Source organism: Oncorhynchus keta, chromosome 35 (assembly GCF_023373465.1).
Source record: "Oncorhynchus keta strain PuntledgeMale-10-30-2019 chromosome 35, Oket_V2, whole genome shotgun sequence".
In the NCBI taxonomy this organism is placed as follows: domain Eukaryota; kingdom Metazoa; phylum Chordata; class Actinopteri; order Salmoniformes; family Salmonidae; genus Oncorhynchus; species Oncorhynchus keta.
Genome location: NC_068455.1, coordinates 30,726,001 through 30,750,851, shown reverse-complemented (window position 1 = coordinate 30,750,851; position 24,851 = coordinate 30,726,001). Strand labels below are relative to the sequence as shown.

Sequence of the window (24,851 nt, the reverse complement as noted above, 5' to 3'; positions counted from 1 at the left end):
ATACGAACCAAAGAGAGAGAGGAGAGATGGACATATGAACCAGAGAGAGGAGAGATGGACATATGAACCAGAGAGAGGAGAGATGGACATACGAACCAAAGAGAGAGAGGAGAGATGGACATATGAACCAGAGAGAGGAGAGATGGACATACGAACCAAAGAGAGAGAGGAGAGATGGACATATGAACCAGAGAGAGAGAGGAGAGATGGACACATGAACCAGAGAGAGAAGAGATGGACATATGAACCAGAGAGAGAGAGGAGAGATGGACATACGAACCAAAGAGAGAGAGAGGAGAGATGGACATATGAACCAGAGAGAGGAGAGATGGACATACGAACCAAAGAGAGAGAGGAGAGATGGACATATGAACCAGAGAGAGAGAGGAGAGATGGACACATGAACCAGAGAGAGAAGAGATGGACATATGAACCAGAGAGAGAGAGGAGAGATGGACATACGAACCAAAGAGAGAGAGAGGAGAGATGGACATATGAACCAGAGAGAGGAGAGATGGACATATGAACCAGAGAGAGGAGAGATGGACATACGAACCAAAGAGAGAGAGGAGAGATGGACACATAAACCAGAGAGAGAGAGGAGAGATGGACACATGAACCAGAGAGAGAGAGGAGAGATGGACATATGAACCAGAGAGAGAGAGGAGAGATGGACATATGACCCAGAGAGAGAGAGGAGAGATGGACACATGAACCAGAGAGAGAGAGAGGAGAGATGGACATATGAACCAGAGAGAGAGAGGAGAGATGGACATATGAACCAGAGAGAGAGAGGAGAGATGGACACATGAACCAGAGAGAGAGAGGAGAGATGGACATATGAACCAGAGAGAGAGAGGAGAGATGGACATATGAACCAGAGAGAGAGAGGAGAGATGGACATATGACCCAGAGAGAGAGAGGAGAGATGGACACATGAACCAGAGAGAGAGAGGAGAGATGGACACATGAACCAGAGAGAGAGAGAGGAGAGATGGACACATGAACCAGAGAGAGAGAGAGGAGAGATGGACCAGGGTCTTATTTTATCTGGAGTTCATTACTCACTGAAATGTGCAGCATGTGGGTTTATAGTGCATTCGATCCTAAAGGGCTGAACGGGGCTGGTGCTCGGGCTTCCACAGTGTCACTGTCATTACCTCCATTACGTCAACTTCCCTCCCTCCCAAAAACACACACCCGTTGGTTTCCCCACCGCACTGTGGCTTCCTCCACTCCATATAACAATAATAATACTGTATCTGCCTAAAACAACAGAGTAGTCTGGCAGTGTCTTGGATTGATGTCTTTCACTGAATCAGTCAGAGAGTTCAGTGATTCCCTCCCATTGGATAGAGGGAGAACTATAGGAGAATAACGTGGGAATGGTGTGGAGATCACAGTCAGGACTGAAGCCAAGATAGGCAACAGAGAACGAGACATCCTGGCACTTGGATCTGACCAGAGGAGACGTTAAAAGGTTCCGGGAAACAGTAGGTCTGGATCTAGCATTCCTTAATGGAACCACATTCGACACTAGTTCTTAAACAGCTAAGCAACATAGTTCTCAGTGTCTACAAAATATGTTGTTAAGTGGCTCCTGTTGCTGTGACACTTGTTTTCAATGGCCTGTATGTTTTACAAACAATAATAAACTGACGGGTGTTGCGTGAGTCACACCCAAAAACAAGCTGGGCATTATGACCTCAGCATCACAAGCTCAGAGAGGAGAGACACTAGCCTCTCTCATTGAGGTAAATGACTAGTTTCCAGATACTTGTCATCAAGCCATCAACTGATCTGGCTGGGAGCAGTCCAAGACAGATGTACGGGATGACAAAATGATTACTCTTCATTAGCGCGTGTCCAATTGTTTAAGTTACTACATAGTACACAAAGTATAATGAAGCCAGCAAAAGCGGGTTCTGGCCATATTTGTATACAGTCCTTCAAAGTATGCACCAATCAGCATGGGACATACAGTATGTGGCTTCATCTTTTCCTCTTTTGTCTTTCATTCTCTCATCTCCAGCGACTCTGCGTGTGACCCGGGACCAAGGCCCAAGCTGCCCCGAAACAACTACACAATGAGAGAATGGAGGGATAGTTCTGTTTCTCCCCACTTCAAAGGACGGAGGAGAGGAAAACATCTGTGAGTCAAACGAGATGCTGGTGTGGGAGAGAGAAAGAAAGAGATAGAGAGAGACCGAGAGAGTGAGAGAGAGAGAATAAGATAGAGAAAGAAAGAAAGAGATAGTGAGAGAGATTCTGGCACAGAGAGAAGAGAAAAATAGATGTTCGTCTATGATGAATGGACCTTAGATGAGATGATGTCTGCTTGTGATTAGAGCTCCGGCAGACAGACACTTCACAGGGAAGGGGCTATGACAGCACCCTGTGACAGGCTATTGACATCTACCGCAGCCAGGCCTCTTCCTGATAGGATTAACAGGGAAGAGCAGGGTGGGGACCGTCCCTCCTTACCACCAAACAACCCTCGTGGGGAGCTTCAGTAGGGCCTGGAGGCCCTTGGGTGGGGGTCATCAGGGGCCCGGAGCGCTCCTCTATTTAAAACATAATGATGAAACGCTGCCAACAACGTGACTGAGAGTCTGCTGCCTCCACACACAGAAAGAGGGGAAGAACCACCCAACAGGCACACGGATGCTTCTCAAAACCATCACAGCAGCACAGGCAGCTCTGGTCAGGAACCATGGCTGTCCATTTCTCTTCTGTTAGCTATAGTAGAGGCAGAGCTGGCCTCTCTCTCTGCCTGATGGCAGGCTGGGTGGCACTCCTGCCAGGCTCTGTTAGTCATGCTAAATGGGTTTTCATTTGGTGCATTGTTTTGTTTTTAGAAGTGAAAACAACTACAGTTTACAATGAGATGACAAGTGATGCCAAAAGTTGAGGCACGATCCTTCTAATCTAGGATACAAAACTCAGTAATCATCCAGAATTATCACCCCACTGTTAAAGGGATTGACGGTTCATTTCAGAGATAGATTGGGTTCACGATTGACGTAAAATACATTGTTTAGCCAAATTAACACATCATAACATAACAGAAGGAATAGCCCGGGAGGATCTAGGTTCACTGGTTTAGTGTGTTCAGGATGTGAGGGTAAAGGGGACTCACCTGGTTTGGTTGGACACTCTGTGCACTTGTTCAGGCCCCATGAGGCACCCACACTTCCACAGCAGTCATCCTGTTTGGTCAGGCCCGGAAGAGGCTTCCCACACTGCAATGACAACACACACACACATCTCAACACACTCACACAACACAGGACACATCACCGACACCTTCCCTTTTTCCACTCTGACAGCATGTTGTTTAACCTGACTTTATATACTGTATGTGTGTGTGTGTGTGTGTGTGTGTGTGTGTGTGTGTGTGTGTGTGTGTGTGTGTGTGTGTGTGTGTGTGTGTGTGTGTGTGTGTGTGTGTGTGTCTGTGTGCGTGCATGTTTTACTTGGACTGTGTGTGTGTGTTTTAATTGGACTGTGTGTGTGTGTGTGTGTGTGTGTGTGTGTGTGTGTGTGTGTGTGTGTGTGTGTGTGTGTGTGTGTGTGTGTGTGTGTGTGTGTGTGTGTGTGTGTGTGTGTGTGTGTGTGTGTGTGTGTGTGTGTGTGTGTGTGTGTGTGTGTGTGTGTGTGTGTGTGTGTGTGTGTTTATGTTTGGGTGTTTAGCAGTTTCTGAGTCTTCTCATCTGAATGAGGACAGAGTGAGCTGAACTGAACACATCTGAGATTGGTTAGTCCGCAGCAGAGGACATAAACAGGCTGAACCAGGAATAGCTCTACTGCTGCTCTTGGCTTGGCTCGTTAAGGAACTTGGCTAATTGTGGAGAGATTATTATCAAACATCACTGAATTCTGCCTGACAAATGGTGCCTCATGGAGCTTTGGGAAAAGAGTTAAGGACACATTGCTATGGAACACCTAATTGGTAAAGTCAGTCAAGACCAAACAGAAATCTTCTTTTTTGGGGGGGAGGACCAATGAGCGTCATGAATCTGACTGTAGGTTATTTTCAAAATGGCATGGACAATGAAAGATCCCTTCCAGCACGAACATACACTTTCTCTGCTCTGCGTGTCAAGTAGCTGATAACACATAGTCTAACACTGGGCTGGCAGCAGCTCTACAGAGGACACTACTGTTAAGAGTTGGAAACAGGAGGCAGGGGGAATAACAGCATCTCTCACAGCCAAGCCAACAGATGCTGCCTATACAGAACCTACGATGAGGAGCTCTCGTTACCAGTGGAGGTAGAAATCTGAGGAACGGCTCATTGGAACGGCTGGAATGGAACGGTATCGTAAACACATGGTTTCCATGTGTTTGTTACCTTTCCACATATTCCATTCCAGCCGTTCCAATGAGCCGTTCCTCAGATTTCTACCTCCATGGGTTCCTCCAACCACCACCACTGCTCTTTACTCTCTATGTGTGAGAGATGAGATAGAGGGTGTGTGTGTGTGAGAGATGAGATAGAGAGTGTGTGTGTGTGTGAGAGATGAGATAGAGAGTGTGTGTGTGTGTGTGTGTGTGTGTGTGTGTGTGTGTGTGTGTGTGTGTGTGTGTGTGTGTGTGTGTGTGTGTGTGTGTGTGTGTGTGTGTGTGAGAGTGTGTGTGTGTGTGTGTGTGTGTGTGTGTGTGTGTGTGTGTGTGTGTGTGTGTGTGTGTGTGTGTGTGTGTGTGTGTGTGTGTGTGAAGGAGATCGCTCTGTGTTTGAGACGTGGGTTGGATTTCAGCCTCTCACTTGGATTTCACCCTCTCAAGCCTAACTCATAACACGTCTGTGGGTGTTGGGAGGGGAACACGAGATGATCAATGTGTTGAGAGCTTATAAATCCTGGCTGCAGTTTAATTCAAAGCCACAGACATACTTCCTGTCCCAGACACCTACTATCAGACAGAGTGTGCCACTCAAAACATCATACTCAGTGGACCATACTATACCTGTCCATCAACGGTCTCTTGGAAGCACCTCCCCACGTATCCGTTCTGCCGGTTGTGTGGTCTGGTGTGCCCATGCCCATTGCTGATGCCATTGCCAGGTTGGGAGCGCTGCTGTACAGAGTGAGCCCCCTCAGCCGCGGGGGGTCTCTGGCCAGGCTTGACCCGGGCAACTTGGTGGATCTGCACCTCAGCCTCGTGGGGGTGCTGGATGTGGACATTCACCATGGATGGGTGTAGAGAGGCTGGACAGGACACAGAGCGCACAGCACAGTCTGTCAGGCAACACTCTACTACCACATTCAGCAGAAACACATTGAGCCCAATCTGTCTGGACACGGGAAAGAGCATGATGAACAGTCCTGGACCTTGCAGTGATGCTTCTCAAAGGGTGTTCCCAAACGCCAGGTCTTAACAGAGATACAGCACAAACGTCAGGTCTTAACAGAGATACAGCACAAACGTCAGGTCTTAACAGAGATACAGCACAAACGTCAGGTCTTAACAGAGATACAGCACAAACGTCAGGTCTTAACAGAGATACAGCACAAACGTCAGGTCTTAACAGAGATACAGCACAAACGTCAGGTCTTAACAGAGATACAGCACAAACGTCAGGTCTTAACAGAGATACAGCACAAACGTCAGGTCTTAACAGAGATACAGCACAAACGTCAGGTCTTAACAGAGATACAGCACAAACGTCAGGTCTTAACAGAGATACAGCACAAACGTCAGGTCTTAACAGAGATACAGCACAAACGTCAGGTCTTAACAGAGATACAGCACAAACGTCAGGTCTTAACAGAGATACAGCACAAACGTCAGGTCTTAACAGAGATACAGCACAAACGTCAGGTCTTAACAGAGATACAGCACAAACGAGATACAGCACAAACGTCAGGTCTTAACAGAGATACAGCACAAACGTCAGGTCTTAACAGAGATACAGCACAAACGTCAGGTCTTAACAGAGATACAGCACAAACGTCAGGTCTTAACAGAGATACAGCACAAACGTCAGGTCTTAACAGAGATACAGCACAAACGTCAGGTCTTAACAGAGATACAGCACAAACGTCAGGTCTTAACAGAGATACAGCACAAACGTCAGGTCTTAACAGAGATACAGCACAAACGTCAGGTCTTAACAGAGATACAGCACAAACGTCAGGTCTTAACAGAGATACAGCACAAACGTCAGGTCTTAACAGAGATACAGCACAAACGTCAGGTCTTAACAGAGATACAGCACAAACGTCAGGTCTTAACAGAGATACAGCACAAACGTCAGGTCTTAACAGAGATACAGCACAAACGTCAGGTCTTAACAGAGATACAGCACAAGCGTCAGGTCTTAACAGAGATACAGCACAAACGTCAGGTCTTAACAGAGATACAGCACAAACGTCAGGTCTTAACAGAGATACAGCACAAACGTCTTAACAGAGATACAGCACAAACGTCAGGTCTTAACAGAGATACAGCACAAACGTCAGGTCTTAACAGAGATACAGCACAAACGTCAGGTCTTAACAGAGATACAGCACAAACGTCAGGTCTTAACAGAGATACAGCACAAACGTCAGGTCTTAACAGAGATACAGCACAAACGTCAGGTCTTAACAGAGATACAGCACAAACGCGTCAGGTCTTAACAGAGATACAGCACAAACGTCAGGTCTTAACAGAGATACAGCACAAACGTCAGGTCTTAACAGAGATACAGCACAAACGCCAGGTCTTAACAGAGAGACAAACGTCAGGTCTTACAGCAGCAAAACGTCAGGTCTTAACAGAGATACAGCACAAACGTCAGGTCTTAACAGAGATACAGCACAAACGTCAGGTCTTAACAGAGATACAGCACAAACGCACAAACGTCAGGTCTTAACAGAGTCTCTTAACAGAGATACAGCACAAAGCCAGGTCTTAACAGAGATACAGCACAAACGTCAGGTCTTAACAGAGATACAGCACAAACGTCAGGTCTTAACAGAGATACAGCACAAACGTCAGGTCTTAACAGAGATACAGCACAAACGTCAGGTCTTAACAGAGATACAGCACAAACGAAAAGACACTTAAAACACACAAACGTTGAATTCCATTATTATATGTTTATGACCTGAGACAGGTTGAAGGAATTGCAGAACTGTTGTAATATTGAGGACATTCTCCTTTGTCCATGTGACACCAGAGCACATCCATATTCAGGATGTGCCGAGGAATTTCCCAGGAATTCTGACATACTCTCCCCTTTCATAAATCACAGCTCCACAAACAGGCCGTGTGTTTGATATACTACAGAGAGTGAGAGAGAGAGCACATGACTTTACCATGGCCTTGTAGTGACTCTCTCGACACAGTCAGACAGACAGGCAGATGCCTACCCTGTGATGTAACAACCCACACATGTGGTCTGTCATTAGATTAGCATTATAAAGTCAGGAAGGGCTGGGGAAAAAATGGAGAATGGAATTCAAAGGAGCTAAGTGAGAATCTGAAGAGAGAGCTTCTGCTTCTACTTACAGCAGGCCAAAGAGAAGCCAGGACAAAAGGGGAATGTTGCTTTAATGCTGCTTATTTTAGCGGCTCTTCATGGTTAGGGCATGCTCTGTTTCTAATTCACTATAGGGTCTTCTGTTGATAAGAGGGAGCACTGTGTGAACAATATGGGGAACTCCAAAAAAACACATTACATATTACATATTCTACTGAGAACCCATTCTGACTTTCACTGCTGGTTCACGAAGGTAGAATTCAGCAGAGTTTCTAACTGGGCCGTTGCACGTCAACAAATAAACCTGAGTTAATTCAAACAAAACCAGCACAGTTGAGAGGGCATGATGAATCAGATGAATAAAAGACAGCAGTAAAATCAGCAGAACTGGAGGACACAGTGTGACTACAGGAGGCCTAGCTGGGGGAGGTCCTGGAGACCTGGCCAGAGACTGTGTTCCTGTGTCCCACCCAGCCAGACGGCTAGGTGATCACCTTGTTGATTGGACAGCGGCAGGGTGTACATGGAGTGGGAGGACGAGTTGTGTCCGGCCAGGCTGCCGTCCTTCCTGCTGAGGGTGGGTCGGGCAGGAGGGGGGGCTGGGAGGTGGCAGAACTTCCCCGTGGAGTTTGTTGGGCACCAGCACTGGTCCCTGCCAATGCAGCGCCCGCCGTTCAGACAGGGGATCTGACAGAAGACTGCAGGGGAGAGAGGAAGGGGGGAGGTTTGTTAGTGTAAGGAACCGCCAGATTGAATTAAGTTGATTTATGCGTCCTCATATACTGGGGCCCATACACATAATGAGAAGCAGGAGAGACAATTCCAATAGGTAGTGTAGACTGAGACTTCATATGGACAACTACTTTCCTGTTGCTCACATAACCGTCACCACATTCACTAGCAGAAACCTCATTTGACATGGGTTTATGAAGCTCCAACTTCACCCTGAGGTAAAACACACTTCAAATATAACCTCTCCCTATTAAAGAGAAGATTCACCCATTTTAAATGTTATATTGTTTTTGTACAGCTCTGAGCGATGTTCTATCGATTCCTGGGGTCATTTCCTGTTTTCAGGAGTATCTGAGCTATTCGGTGTTCAAGCAGGCAGAAATACAGTTGGTATGAATTTTGCATGACATATCACTAATAAGGTGGGTTAGGGGGTCACGACTTTAAACTGAGTCATACATGATTTTAAATTGATTCAGACACAATACTTAAGATACTATTAGCACGGATGGTCAAACTGTTTCAATCTCTAATGTAGGACACTATCACAGAAACAAATGTGTAAAAAGTATTTATTTAATCTTTTGAATCGGGCCTTATTGCCATTATCTCAATGAAAGATATAGCACAAAGATAAGTCAAATCAGGTCATGTCACATTTCAGTTTTGCCGGAAGTATATGCTTTTTGAAGGAAGTATATGCTTTTTGAAGGAAGTATATGCTTTTTGAAGGAAGTATATGCTTTTTGAAGGAAGTATATGCTTTTTGAAGGAAGTATATGCTTTTTGAAGGAAGTATATGCTTTTTGAAGGAAGTATATGCTTTTTGAAGGAAGTATATGCTTTTTGAAGGAAGTATATGCTTTTTGAAGGAAGTATGCTTTAATCAATTCATTTCCCCAGTCATACAGATTCACTACCCTCCCTTCTAACGAGTTTGTGAACGTCGTACATGGACGCGTTCCTGAAAGTATTGGCATTCAGGAATGTGGTTCAATTCGCTAAATAGCTTGAACTGTTCAAAAGCTATAGCCAAATTCACATGAATATTACCACTCCATTTGTCCCAGCAGCTAATAGTGGATATTGAAGGTTACTTACGTAACCACAGTTCTATAAACGAATTAAGCGGTGCATTCAGCTGACTGAGGAAATCAACTTGCACAACACATTCATTGAGATTATTGCAGCGAGCCACCAATTAAGTTGCAGAGAGACACATGCGCCTTGCGAGACGTGAAATGACTATGGCTGACACATTATTTAAAAAATACCCCATAATGACAAAGGGAAAACACGTTTTTAGACATGTTTGCACATATATTGAAAATGAAATACAGAAATACCTCATTTACATAAGTATTCACACCCCTGAGTAAATAGTTTGTTGAAGCACATTTGGCAGCAATTATAGTTGTGAGTCTTTCTGGGTAAGTCTCTAAGAGCTTTCCACAACTGGATTGGGCAACATTTGCCAATTTGCTCATTGCTAGACAAACAGTTTCAGGTCTTGACATAGATTTTCAAGGAGATATCAGTCAGAACTGTAACTCGGCCACTCCATGTCTTCATGGTAAGCAACTCCAGTGTAGATTTGGCCTTGTGTTTTATGTTATTGTCCTGCTGAAAGGTGAATTCATCTCCCAGTGTCTTGTCTGAACCAGGTTTTCCTCAATGATTTTGCCTGTCCTTGGCGCCATTTTTTATCCTGAAAAACTCCCCAGTTCTGAATGAATACAAACATACCCACGCAGCCACCACTATGCTTAAAAATATGGAGCGTGGTACTTATTTAGGCTTGCCATAACAAAGGGGTTCATTACTTATTCACTCAAGACATTTCAGCTTTTATTTTCAAAAAACATAATTCCACTTTGACATTATAGGGTATTGTGTGTAGATCAGTGACATTTAGTTTTTTATCCATTTAAAATTCAGGCCACAGCAAAATGCGGAAAAAGTCAAGGGGTGTGTATGCTTTCTGAAGGCATCGTATATATATATATATATATATATATATATATATATATATATATTAAATTGCAGTGATGGCGGTGCATCGCTGCTAAATGCAAATAGGGGAAACACTGGAATACAAGAGAAAAGAAATCTCACATACCAAAATAACAGCTTGGTTAGAATTTCAATGGAGTGCAGCAATTGGTTCTTAAGCACTTAAGACTATTGAATCCCTAGCTGACATTGTCTTTGCATATAGTTTGATTTACGCCCTGCAATCTTCCAGTAGTGATGACGGGCTCCTCTAGAAGGAAAAGCAGCTGGTGTTTGACAGGTTGCTTTCACAGCCTTTCATTCTGCTTATCTCTTGGCAGAGGTGCCAGTGTCCTACATACCTGCTCTATATCAGGATCTACAGAGACGTTCAAACCTTAACCTCAACTGACTCAAACTTCAAAGCCTGGAAAATGAGAAATCGATAACAGCCTGGCACAATAAAAGGGAATCTTCTAAAGGCAAAAAAGAGAAAATATCTGTGCCTTTTTTTATAATGCATATTTGGATGCCGTTATCGTGACCCCTGTGATGAGGCAGGTTTCTAAAACAGCAGATGAAAGACAGTTGTATCTGTGGCATTAAAGGCTTCGGACCCAATCATGTTGTGGCGCTATTAACCCTTGTCACAGACAGACAGACAGACAGACAGACAGACAGACAGACAGACAGACAGACAGACAGACAGACAGACAGACAGACAGACAGACAGACAGACTCCGGGTGTGAGCAAATCTTGGAGGGCTGTGGCATGATAGTCTGGCTGTAAAAAAAAGTGGTGGAGAGAGAGAGAGAGAGAGAGAGAGGGAGAGAGAGAGAGAGAGAGAGAGAGAGAGAGAGAAGGAAAGAGAGTGGTGGAGAAAGAGGGGGACATGGAGCCAGTGTTCAGGCCCACAGGAAGCCCCCCTGTGATTACACATGCTGGCTAAATTATCAGCTACAAAGGGCCATTAATTCTTAACAATCTGGGGAGCAGCCCTGCACAGGCCTGAACAGCCTCAGTCTCAGCCTCGGCCCCAGTCTCAGCCTCAGAGTGTTGTCTCAGGCTCATACTCAGCCTCGACTCAGAGTGTTGTCTCCGTCTTGGCCTCAGTCCCAGACTCGCCTCAGAGTGTTGTCTCAGTCATGGCCTCAATCCAAGACTCGCCTCAGAGTGTTGTCTCAGTCTTGGCATCAGTCTCAGACTCAGACTCGCCTCAGAGTGTTATCTTAGTCTCGGCCTCAGAGTGTTGTCTCAGCCCCGGCCTCAGACTCAGTCTCGTCTCAGAGTGTTGTCTCATCCTCGGCCTCAATCCAAGACTCGCCTCAGAGTGTTGTCTCAGTCTTGGCCTCAGAGTGTTGTCTCAGCCTCGGTCTCATACTCATTCTCGCCTCAGAGTGTTGTCTCAGCCTTGGCCTCAGTCTCAGGCTCAGACTCAGTCTCACCTCAGAGTGTTGTCTCAGCCTTGCCTCAGAGTGTTGTCTCAGCCTCGCCTCAGAGTGTTGTCTCAGTCTCTGCCTCAGTCTCAGACTCAGCCTCACCTCAGAGTGTTGTCTCAGCCTTGCCTCAGAGTGTTGTCTCAGCCTCGCCTCAGAGTGTTGTCTCAGTCTCTGCCTCAGTCTCAGATTGAGCCTCACCTCAGAGTGTTGTCTCATCCTCGGCCTCATACACAGACTGGCCTCAGAGTGTTGTCTCAGCCTCGGCCTCAGTCTCATGTCAGTCTCGCCTCAGAGTGTTGTCTCAGTCTCTGCCTCAGACTCAGTCTCGTCTCAGAGTGTTGTCTCGGCATTGGCCTCAGTCTCAGACTCAGACTCAGACTCGCCTCAGAGTGTTGTCTCAGCCTCACCTAACTCACCTCAGCATGGGGCAGGAATTATTCCTAGACATCAACCTGACCTTTTTTCTCATCCACCCTCTACCTCCCATCACACATCTATTCAGACACCAGACAGACAGGAAGATAGTACTCATGTCCGTGCCACACACTCACACATCCCCAGCACCAGCCCCATCTGCCTTTAACATGCCTTGTTGAAGGGTTTCTCTAAGTCACTTGTCTGAGTAATGTCAGGGTTTAGAATAACTGTTCAATGTTGTGAATCCAGGGAGCCCAAAAGTGGAATGATGCAATCCACCCAGTTTTTACTGCCCCACGTTGGGAACATAACAACAACATGACATAACTGTTTGCTGTCTACACGCACTTCCGCAACAACAAAATGCCAGCTTGAATATTGAGTCATTTCCTTTAACGGAGTCTTTTTTACAGCTGTTTTAATGATCAGAGATTTCTTTAAAATAAAATCGGGCATAAAAATAAACTGCTTCTCAGGATCACCCAGAAGTGCCAGAAATGCATTGTTGTGCAACGACTCTGCCAAGTCATTGTGTTTGGAGTAGCTTTACATTTTCCAAAAACCTAATAATGGGAGCATAAATCTACAAAACAACCTGTTTATCTATTCATAACTCAGCCAGTTCCTCCCATGAGGAGTTTAGTGTGTTAAGTGTGGGGCGGCGGCAGCCTGTGTTCATGTGTGTGTGTGGTATGGGCACCCTTCACTTTTAATCAGTTTGAGTGATTACTGTAAGCCTTAGCTGTATGGTAAGGGCTGAGGGGAACACTAGGGAAACAGGGCCGGGCCCCCAGTATTGGTTATTGTTCTCCCCCACATGGAGAGGCAGAGAGGGAGACTGCTCTCCTGTGTGAGTTTGTAGCAAAGCCCACGGATAAATAGCAGCTTTAATGTAATCCCTATAAAATCCTATTCACTCTGCAACTCCCTCTCTCTCCCTTTCTCTTTGTCTCTCTCCACATATCCCAGTGAGCACATTAAATGGTTAACCGTGGAGGTGTAAACCACAAAGAGACCGGGCTAACTGTTGGGAGCGTGAGAGCGGTGCTTCCACGTGTGTGGTTAGCCTCCACCGAGTCCTGCGACACGAAGGGAGGGAGACCTGCTCTTAATCTGCTCTCCCCTTTCTCTCTCTCCCTCCCTCTACCCCTCTCTCTCTCTCCCTCCCTCTATCCCTCTCTCTCTTTCACACTGCTCCCAGGCATATAATCTCCCCCACTCTGTCACCTCTCTCTCCCTCCCTCTACCCCTCTCTCTCTCTCCCTCCCTCTATCCCTCTCTCTCTTTCACACTGCTCCCAGGCATATAATCTCACCTCTGGACTACATTCAGACAGCTCCACAGTGGGAATGGGTTTATCTATCAGGAGCCCCTCTTTCCCCCTCTCACCTCTGGACTACATTCAGACAGCTCCACAGTGGGAATGGGTTTATCTATCAGGAGCCCCTCTTTCCCCCTCTCACCTCTGGACTACATTCAGACAGCTCCACAGTGGGAATGGGTTTATCTATCAGGAGCCCCTCTTTCCCCCTCTCACCTCTGGACTACATTCAGACAGCTCCACAGTGGGAATGGGTTTATCTATCAGGAGCCCCTCTTTCCCCCTCTCACCTCTGGACTACATTCAGACAGCTCCACAGTGGGAATGGGTTTATCTATCAGGAGCCCCTCTTTCCCCCTCTCACCTCTGGACTACATTCAGACAGCTCCACAGTGGGAATGGGTTTATCTATCAGGAGCCCCTCTTTCCCCCTCTCACCTCTGGACTACATTCAGACAGCGTAGGAAGAGAAATGGGTGGAGTGAGAGAAGGAGAATGAGAATTAAAAAGGGGGAACACTCACAGAGTCTGAAGCCCTGGGTCTTTGCCGGCTGATGCTGCTGCTGGTTCTCACTGTAGACGGTGGTGGTGTCACCCTTCTCACAGCTGTTGTAGCAGCGGCCGCCGCTGCACACCCTCCGACACACCATGGGGGTGAAGACAATCTTGATGCGGTCAAGGCTGGAAGTGAGGTTGGCCCCTGGAGCACAAAGACACACAGAGACCTGGGTGAACAGGAGCAGCGCTGCTCTGGAGAAGAGCTGCATCTTTAATGGACGACAGACAGACACAATCCCCGGACCTGCTGCCTCGTCAGCCCAGCAGAAGGGGAGGTTTATATGAGTTTGAGTGTGTTTGGACGTGTGTGTGTGTTTATGCGTGAGTGTGTGTGCCAGTGTCTGGGCAATGGCACGGTGCAGCTGAAAGGAGGATGTGTCACTGGGCATGCCTGTGGAGGGGTGGGTGGATGGGGGGGGATCTAGTTAAGCATGGGGGCTGGCCTCGAAGCCTTTGTCATTGGGATAAGGTGTTCTAGATGTGTGAGTAAACCTTGTGTAATGGTGGGAAGCTGTTCAACACCCGTTGCCCTGGTAGGATGGAAAAACAAGAGAAACTTGGACAGCAGACAGCTTTACAGAGGGCACTGTTCTGTTCTGAGAGGGTTGGAGGGGAGAGGAGTAGGTCATTAAAAGGTTTTGTTTTTGGAGGTTTCTGGTGGTGGGGGGGTCTGTCGGGTGTGACCTGTCATGGATCCAAGGTGACAGTGAGGACCGTGGTGCCTACCCCCTCCTCCCACCTCCCTCTCTGGGTCTACAGAGAGGGAGCAGGGCTGTCCTGTGTCTGCACACTGGAGACGCTCCAGAGCATAAGGTGGAGACGGCTAACCCCCCCAGGCACACGGCTGGGATATCAAACGTCTGTCGCTCGTGTGATGAAAACCACAGGGAGGGGAGGGAGGGAGAAGAGAGGAGCCTGGGACAGAGCCAACAACACTTTTCCCCCCAAATCTAATGTTACATTTAGTGAAGACAGAAACTCACTGTGTGTGTCATACATGTCATTTTTCTTCTTTTTTCCCCTTCTTTTTTGTCAAACCAGGGCAATAAAGCAATAAAGAACAGTTGTATCATCTTGGGTGAAACATTTATTCTGGTCATTACCTGCTGGCGCCACTGCATTGTTGGCGTGGCCATTGGTGGTGGGTCTGTGGCTGTTACTTGAGTGTCCATTGGCGTTCCCAATGTCATGTCCGTTCCCATTAGGCAGAGCGTTGGATGTGATGGGTCCAGTGGACGATGGGTATCGCTTGACGGTGCGAGACGTCCCAGTCTGCTGAGGAGACGATGAGTCAGCTGGTCCTCGCTTCACCTGGGTCCTGGTAACGAGACAGATGACACCAGACTCTTCAAACCTCTCCCTCGACAACAGTCACTAAACATACACGACCAACATACAGAAAACCAGCGTATAATCCACTTACACATGGTCAACATGTTAAACCTAACACCACATGTCTGAGAGAGTGTGAAAGACAAACAGCATTATGTCTGTCTTAGGTCATAGCATTACTTAGTTTATTTTATAGATGAGATTCCATGTTTTTTTAATATAATTGAATCAAGAATATCATATCGTACTTAGGCCCTATAGTGATCCACTTACTCACATCTGTTGCAAGTCAGGGCAGCATGTGTGTAGCAGAGTTGGTTATGTTTCCACTTGCCACTGCAGAAATATGTATTCAATGTTTATGTATTTCTATTAGTCGGCTACACGCTTGCAGATAGGGGGAGATCGCGAAACGTCACTTCTTCCCAGTCTGATTTTGACATGCAAGCAGTAGGTCATTGTCTGAAATATTAGACTAGTAAATATCTATTTACGTATTTACAATGTGTACGAGTTCACTATGTACATTTACGGACAAATACAGTGCCTCCAGAAAGGATTCACACCCCGTGACTTTTTCCAAATGTTGTTGTGTAACTAGCCTAAATGTTTACAAATGAATAACAAATGAAAAGCTGACATGTCTTGAGTAAATAAGTGTTCAACCCCTTTGTAATGACAAGCCTAAATAAGTTCAGGACTAATAATGTGCTTAACAAGTCACATAATAAGTTGCATGGACTCCCTGTGAGCAATAATAGTGTTTAACATGATTTTTGAATGACTACCTCATCTTTGTATCCCACACATCTATCACAACACATCACTTAGAACTACTCTTCATATTTTATAGAATCGGTATGCTTGTCATCGGCAAGGACTAAAAATAAACGGAATAGAGCTAAGCACAGGCAAAATCCTAGATGAAAACCTGGTTCAGTCTGAACCTGGTTCAGACAAATTCACCTTTCAACAGGACAATAACCTAAAATACAAGGCCAAAATATACACTGAAGTTGCTTACCAAGACGGCATCGAATGTTACCGAGTGGCCTAGTTACAGTTTTGATATAAGTCAGCTTCAAAATCTATGGCAAGACTTGAAAACGGCTGTCTAGCAATTATCAACAACGAAATTGACAAGAACTTGAAGAAGAATAATAAAAAAGAAAATTGAGACTCTCAGCTGTAATCGCTGGCAAAGGTGATTCTAACAGGGGTGTGAATACTCATGTAAATGAGATATCTCTGTATTTAATTTTCAATACATTTGTAAAACATTATAAAAACCCGTTTTCACATTGTCATTATGGGGTATCGTGTGTAGATGAGTGAGATTTTGTTGTTGTTGAATTGAAGCCATTTTGAATTCAGGATGTAACACAACAAAACGTGGAATAAGTCAAGGGTTATGAATACTTTCTGAGTGCACTGTATATATGTGTACAGTACCTGTTAGATATTAGGGGCCTCCTGTGATGTGCCTCCTGTGATGTTTTTGATGTAAAAGGGAGTTAGCTTGCATGCTCGAGATGTCATTTTCTAGGCCTTGCTAATGTATTGATATTCACATTATTATTAGATTCTAAAATATTTCAGAATAATGTGGACAATGCCGAAATAGATTGGATGCATGAATGGCGATTGTTCTGTAGCGTATGTGGCCGACACACATAATAAAGTAGTGAATAGCGCGGTATCATTCATCTCACCATTTCAATCTCGCCGTTGCTGTTTTTATAATGAGAAAGTGACCAAAAACCAGGTTCTCTTTTTATTGGAAGGATTTGTATGGAAAGTCCAGTCGAAGCCAACATTAGATGTTGTCGTCCTAATAATAACCACGCGTGGTTTTACCGCAACAGATCATAGATCATCACCCTTCCATTGAAGCGACGGTAAACAAACAAAAGGGGTCACATCACAAAAACAGATCAAAAATGAAATCACGGATAATTATAAAGGAGCAGGAGAACTTATAAATTGGCTACAATAATTACAAGGACTTTTCTAGCACCAAATTTAGGAGATGATTGTCAAGGTAGGCCTATTCTAGTAATTACATTTCTGAGCTCCAAATTCAAGTTCAGGTTGGCGGCCCCTTGTATATTGTTTTAAAATTGCAGGTCTAACATGGAAAACAAAATGCATTTGTCATGTTTTTTCATTAACAGATCATATTGTGAATAAGCACACTAGGCTGTGTAATTTGTTCTCATTATATCCAGAACAATGTATAGGAATAGTGTTGGGTGTTGCACAATAGTCGATCCTACACAACTGCGCACAGTAGACTCGATGTCCAATCCCAGGCACAAAAGCATCTGAAAACATGAACACAATACCTTCATGCTTTCTCTGTTAAATCTAACGAGACCCTGCTGTAAATCAAGCAGACAAGAAGAAATGATCAACTTCAACCCGTTAGGGATATTAGATCCAAAATGGATCCAGGCACAAATGAGACACCAAAATATTCTGGACAATCCTCATGGACACCTTCTTTCAAGCACTGTTGTTGCATTGCATGCACTATCACAACCATAGCCACGCTAAGTAGTGATGCTGAGAATGATTGGTCCTGCACCCTCTCTCCTGTACCCATGGAGTTGGGAGGGATGGTGCGCAGGGAGACCTGAGGGGGTTCCCGCTCGAGCACCATATGTGGTCGCAGAGGTCACATTTCTGGTCGGTGCCGGGTTGGTTCCTCTGGGAATCAAGGCAGCAGGCAGGGCACTCTGGCGTCACCCCAGGTGAGTAGGCACTATTCTCATCCAGAGCTCTCTGTTGCACATATGTTTGTCTCTGTAACTTTCCTGAATTTTCCCCACGTTCCCAGTATAAGGCGCTAGTAGATTCAGGTGCGGCTGGGAATTTCTTTAATAAAAGTTTAGCTCATAGTTTAGGGATCCCTATTGTTCCTGTGGATATGCCCTTCCCTGTTCATGCCTTAGATAGTCGACCATTAGGGTCAGGGTTTATCAGGGAGGCCACCACTCCTTTGTGTATGATAACGCAGGGGGGTCGCAAGGAAAATATTATTCTCCTGCGTATTCTGTGGTGCTTGGCCTACCCTGGTTAGCTTGTCATAACCCCACTGTTTCTTGGCCACGGAGGGCTCTCATGGGGTGGTCGCGAGAGCGCTCAGGTAGGTGTTTAGGGGTTTCCGTTGGTGCTACTACGGTGGAAAGTCCAGAACAGGTCTCCACCGGGCGCATTCCCCAGAATATGCCGATTTGACTCAATTACCACCCCATCGACGGGGGGATTGTGCGATAGATCTCCTGGTAGATGCTACATTTCCCAGGAGTCACGTGTATCCCCTGTTGCAAGCGGAGACGGTGTCTATGGAGACATATGTCTCCGAATCCCTGCGTCAGGGGTACATTCAGCCCTCCATTTCACCCGTCTCCTCGAGTTAATTCTTTGTGAAGAAGAAGGATGCCGGTTTGGTGTTTGGTGGCGCCGGTAGTGTGGGAGCTGGACACGGACATTGAGCGGGCCTCACGTGCAGAGCCCTCTCCCCCTCAGTGTCCAGCTGAGCATCTGTACGTTCCATCTGCTGTCCCCGACCGACTGATCTATTGGGCCCACACCTCACCCTCCTCTGTTCATCCTGGGATAGGTCGGACGGTGCGCTGTCTTGATGGGAGGTACTGGTGGCCCACTTTAGCTAAGGACCTGAGGATTTATGTTTCCTCCTGCTCAGTGTGCGCCCAGTGCAAGGCTCCTAGACACCTGCCCAGAGGTAAGCTACAACCTCTACCCGTTCCACAACGGCCGTGGTCGCCCCTGTCGGTGGATTTTTTAACTGATCTTCCACCTTCACAGGGTAACACCATGATCCTGGTCGTTGTGGATTGTTTTCTAAGTCCTGTCCTCCCTTTGCCCGGTCTCCTACACATGACTCTTACAAGATAGCCCTGCATGTTTGTTATTAGCAGTACTATAGATAGCCCTGCGTATTTATTATTATTAGTACTGTAGATAGCCCAGTGTATTTATTATTATTAGTACTGTAGATAGCCCAGTGTATTTATTATTATTAGTACTGTAGATAGCCCTGCGTATTTATTATTATTAGTAGTACTGTAGATAGCCCTGCGTATTTATTATTAGTACTGTAGATAGCCCTGCGTATTTATTATTATTAGTAGTACTGTAGATAGCCCTGCGTATTTATTATTAGTAGTACTGTAGATAGCCCTGTGTATTGATTATTATTAGTACTGTAGCCCATCGTGTATTTTAATATATTATATTTCATAAAATTTTCTCTGGTCAAAGGAACAACATGAATTTTTGCATGAGGCTTTCGCCATCCGGTGAAAGACGGTGTCCCCTCTCTCTGGTCAGTCTCACCAGAGGAAAGGAAGGAGAGAGCAGGGAATGTGAGAGGCAGACCCTCTGCAGCTCTCTCCCTCTGCTTGCTGAGCCTAATGTTGTGTCCAAGACAACTATGAACTCAGGGGAAAAAAACGAGATCTGACCAGGAAAAATAGTTTTGTCGAGTTTTGAAATAAAGCTTGAGTTTTGAAATACTATATGGTCTGATAATATTGGCAGGCAAGTCATTTAGCCAATATGCTGTGGTAATGTATTAGGCCTACAGCACAAACCTACTTCTTACATAACTATTTTTATTAGGTTCATGTAAAAAATATTAAAAAATGTAAGTCATGTATTAAAAATATTCTGAGCGGTAGATTTCTTGCTTTTTGACTGAAAAAGTGGTTTAGCACATAAAACATGGTAATTAACTACAATGACCATAATCCATCTACTTGTCCGGTCTGTGTATAATTTACGCCTGCTATGGAAGAGACAAAAACGCTTGATTGTGAGGGCATACAGATAACAGCTGACGCTTCTCAAGGTATCTCTACCTGAAAATACATGATCAAAGTGATTGACAGTTGTTCATAAAAGTATTCCTTATTTACTTTGAAGAACTAAAAAGTAGTAATTTTGTCAGACAGCAGCTCTATAACGATGAGATGATGACTTGGAATGAAATAGTAAAGTCATGAAGTATAACAAATGCAATATACACAACAACTGACAGTAAAGTAATGTGAATGGTTAATAAGTGATCAGCAGTAATGGACAGTCACTACCATCGTGGGACTTTTATTCATGGTTTATTCTGTGTTACAGCATTCAACCCACATAATGCATTGTTCATTTAATAAAAAAGTGATCATTTTTTTAGCATCCAGCAATTATGTGAAAAACACTCATGATTTCCCTTTGGATCCATCTGCACCTGTCTGACTTACAGGGGGGCATCAGCCCGAGTGTAAAACAGAGCTATAAGAAGTATGAAAAACCGTGTGGAATAACAAAACCACCACACTGCCTTTGTGTGGGAAGCCTGTGCTGTCAGCATTTGAGTTGGGCTAATTACAAACCTCGAATAAGCTCAGTAGCCAATATTATTTTATTTAACCTTTATTTAACTAGGTAAGTCAGTTAAGAACAAATTCTTATTTGCAACTATGGCCTACCAAAAGGCAAAAAGGGAAAAGGCCTGCTGTGGGGATGGGGGATAAATCAATTATTAAAATATATATATATATATATATAACAAAACACACATCACACATCACAACACTACATAAAGAGAGCCCTAAGACAACAACATAGCAAGGCAGCAACACATGACAACACAGCATGGTAGTAACACAACATGGCAGCAGAAGAACATGGTAGCAGCACAAAACATGGTACGAACATTATTGGGCACAGTCAACAACACAAAGGGTAAGAAGGTAGAGACAACAATATATCACTCAAAGCAACCACAACTGTCAGTAAGAGTGTCAATGATTGAGTCTTTGAATGAAGAGATTGAGATCAAACTTTCCAGTCTTGAGTGTTTGTTGCATCTCGTTCCAGTCTCTAGCTGCAGCGATCTTAAAAGACGAGCGACCCAGTGATGTGTGTGATTTGGGGACCTTTAACAGAGCGTGACTGGCAAAGAGAGCAATAGTTTGTCTGATTCTCCGTAATAATGGTCTGATGAGACATAAGTATTCACACCCCTTTGCTGTGACATTCCAAATTGAGCTCAGGTGCATCCAATTTCCTTTGATCATCCTTGAGATATCGCTACAACTTGATTGGAGTCCACCTGTGGCCAATTCAATTGTTTGGACATGATTTAGAATGAAACACCTGTCTATATAAGGTCCCACATTTGACAGTGCATGTCGGAGTAGAAACTATATCATGAAGTCCAAGGAACTGGCTGTAGATTGTGATGAAGCATATATCTGGGGAAGTGTATAAAACATGTTCTAGAGTGTTGAAAGTTTCCAAGAACACAGTGGTCTCCATCATTGGGAAATTGAAAAAAAAATGAAACTACCCAGATTCTGCCTAGAGCTGGCCGTCCAACCAAACTGAACAACAGGGCAAGAAGTGCTAGGGAGTGTGGCAGTGGGTTGTCAGAGAGGTGGCCAAGAACCCAGTGATTACATTGACAGAACTACAGAGTTCCTTGGCTGAGAGAGGAGAACCTGCAAGAAGGCCAACAGTTTCTACAGCACTACACCATTCTGAACTTCATGGGAGAGTAGCCTGACGGAAGCCACTCCTGAGATGAAGTCACATGAGAGCACGCCTGGAGTTTGCAAAAAGGCACGTGAAAGAGCATGAGGCAAAAGATTCTGTGGTCTGATGAGACAGACATTCAACTCTTTGGCCTGAATGCAAAGCACTATGTCTGGAGAAAACCAGGCACAGCTCATCACCTGTTTAACACCATCACTACTGGGAAGCATGGTGGTGGATAGTGATGCGTATCAGTGGCAAGGACAGGGAGACTGGTAATGATAGAGGGAACAATGAATGGAGCCAAATACAGGCAAATCTTTGATGAGACCCTACCCCAGAGTGCCAATGACCTTAGACTGAAAATGTACGTTCCAACAAAACAATGATCCCAAGCATACAGCCAAAGCAAAGCTGCAATGGCTCCAGAACAAGCATTTGAAAGTCCTTGAATGATATAGAACAAGGCCTGTACACTGTTAAACCTCCCAATTCACAGATTTATTGACACTGATTCAATCTGAAACGGATCTTCGTCATGTCAAACAAACAAAGTGCTCACAGACCAAAATATCCACATTTCACTTCACATGACCATTGCAGACATGATGCATGGTGGGTGCCAAAACAAATGGTTTATCTAATAATGTAATAACAATGAGATGGGTACATGTAGTAGTTCCAGAAAATAATATATATTTACAAAATGACCAAGTGGGTAAACTGGAAGGCAAGACAAATCAAAGTGCCATATTCATATAAGAAATGGTCTGATATCAAACCTCTAGGAGACATTGTACAAAACTGGTGAATCCAATACAATTCTCTTCTCAACAATAGATGATCAGTATCTCCCCCCTGCTAGGAGTCTTACCATGTTCGATACCAATGTGTCTCAAAGAGCTAATGTTGTGACGAGCCTCCATGAAATGCGCAGCCACAGGGTTTCTCTGGTCAAGGGTCCTGATATTACTCCTGTGTTCTGCTATCCTTGTTTTCAGAGCTTGTTTTGTTTTTCCTACATAGCATAGACCACAAATACACTTGATCAGGTATATGACTTTTTTTTATAGAATAATGATGCCCTTAATCTTAATGGTCTTTACGAACATTGTGCATTTGTTCATAGAGTTACACTGGGTACATCCGCCACATCTATAGTTACTGTCCAGCACTTGTCTAGAAAGGTACCTATGTGGCTCTGGTGGAAGATCAGACCTCCCCACCAGTTGACTGATGTTGTGGGCGAGTCTGAAGATAACCCGTGGGGGTTCTTTAAACGTCTCTTACAGTTGTAGATCAGTGTGCAAGATGTGCCTGTGTTTTTTAATGATGTGGTTGAACTGTTTACCAAGTGAAGGAAGCATTGAACGTGTTGGTCAGGATGGTGGGGAGGTTTGGACGTGAGGCTGTCATCCTGGGTCATATTTTTATAACGTTCCCTTGCGTCCTGCAGTCATTCCTCTGGGTAACCCCGCTGTCTGAAACACTCATCCAGATAGTCGGCTTGTTTGTCATTGTCACTCTGTGTGTTACAAATCCTGCGTATGCGACTGTATTGATAATTCCTGTCCGTCGGCTTCCTGTATAGATCCATGCTATACCCCGCCCCCCTCCCTCTTAATCAAAATGTCCAGAAAACTTGCTTCATGTGCATTAAAGGTGAATGGCATTTCAAATGTTCACTGCTTGTATTGATGAAGGAGTGGAATAGATAAAGTTCCTCTACTGTGCCCTGGAATAGAAGGAATACATCATAAATGAAGCGTTTCCAGAGTCTGATATGGAGCAAGAATGGATAGTTAGGGCTGAAAATCACATTCTTCTCAAACAACCCCACATACAGATCGGCATAATTCGGTGCCATTTTACTACTCATAGCAGTTCCCTTCTGTTGAATGAACATGTCATTTTCAAACATAAAAAAGTTCTTAGTCAGAACAATCTCAGCAAGTCTAACAATACAGTTAGTGCTAGGGAGTGTGGCAGTGGGTTGTTGACTAAGACAGTGTGCCTGTGGGTTGTTGACTAAGACAGTGTGGCAGTGGGTTGTTGACTAAGACAGTGTGCCAGTGGGTTGTTGACTAAGACAGTGTGCCAGTGGGTGATTGACTAAGACAGTGTGCCTGTGGGTTGTTGACTAAGACAGTGTACCAGTGGGTTGTTGACTAAGACAGTGTGCCAGTGGGTTGTTGACTAAGACAGTGTACCAGTGGGTTGTTGACTAAGACAGTGTGCCAGTGGGTTGTTGACTAAGACAGTGTGCCAGTGGGTGATTGACAAAGACAGTGTGCCTGTGGGTTGTTGACTAAGACAGTGTGCCAGTGGGTTGTTGACTAAGACAGTGTGCCAGTGGTTTGTTGACTAAGACAGTGTGCCAGTGGGTGATTGACTAAGACAGTGTGCCTGTGGGTTGTTGACTAAGACAGTGTGCCAGTGGGTTGTTGACTAAGACAGTATGCCAGTGGGTGATTGACAAAGACAGTGTGCCAGTGGTTTGTTGACTAAGACAGTGTGCCAGTGGATTGTTGACTAAGACAGTGTGCCAGTGGGTTGTTGACTAAGACAGTTTGGCAGTGGGTTGTTGACTAAGACAGTGTGCCAGTGGGTTGTTGACTAAGACAGTGTGCCAGTGGGTGATTGACTATGACAGTGTGTCAGTAGGTTGTTGACTAAGACAGTGTGCCAGTGGGTGATTGACTAAGACAGTGTGCCAGTGGGTTGTTGACTAAGACAGTGTGCCAGTGAGTTGTTGACTAAGATAGTGTGCCAGTGGGTCGTTGACTAAGACAGTGTGCCAGTGGGTTGTTGACTAAGACAGTGTGCCAGTGGGTGATTGACTAAGACAGTGTGCCAGTGGGTTGTTGACTAAGACAGTGTGCCAGTGGGTTGTTGACTAAGACAGTGTGCCAGTGGGTCATTGACTAAGACAGTGTGCCAGTGGGTCGTTGACTAAGACAGTGTGCCAGTGGGTTGTTGACTAAGACAGTGTGCCAGTGGGTGATTGACTAAGACAGTGTGCCAGTGGGTTGTTGA

The 24,851-nt window shown here is 45.0% G+C and overlaps 1 protein-coding gene across 2 annotated transcripts in view; it reads right to left on the bottom strand.

Moving 5' to 3' along the window:
* The window catches only part of LOC118369087 (latent-transforming growth factor beta-binding protein 2-like), a 184,750-nt gene that overhangs the window by 92,838 nt on the left and 67,061 nt on the right, over positions 1 to 24,851 (bottom strand). For both annotated transcript variants that reach the window (XM_052496861.1, XM_052496862.1), the window contains exons 4-8: positions 15,032 to 15,246; positions 13,894 to 14,070; positions 7,963 to 8,166; positions 4,969 to 5,210; positions 3,140 to 3,242 (exon numbers count right to left, since the gene is read on the bottom strand). In XM_052496861.1, the coding sequence (XP_052352821.1) occupies positions 3,140 to 3,242; positions 4,969 to 5,210; positions 7,963 to 8,166; positions 13,894 to 14,070; positions 15,032 to 15,246 (941 nt within the window). The remainder of the gene's footprint in view (positions 1 to 3,139; positions 3,243 to 4,968; positions 5,211 to 7,962; positions 8,167 to 13,893; positions 14,071 to 15,031; positions 15,247 to 24,851) is intronic.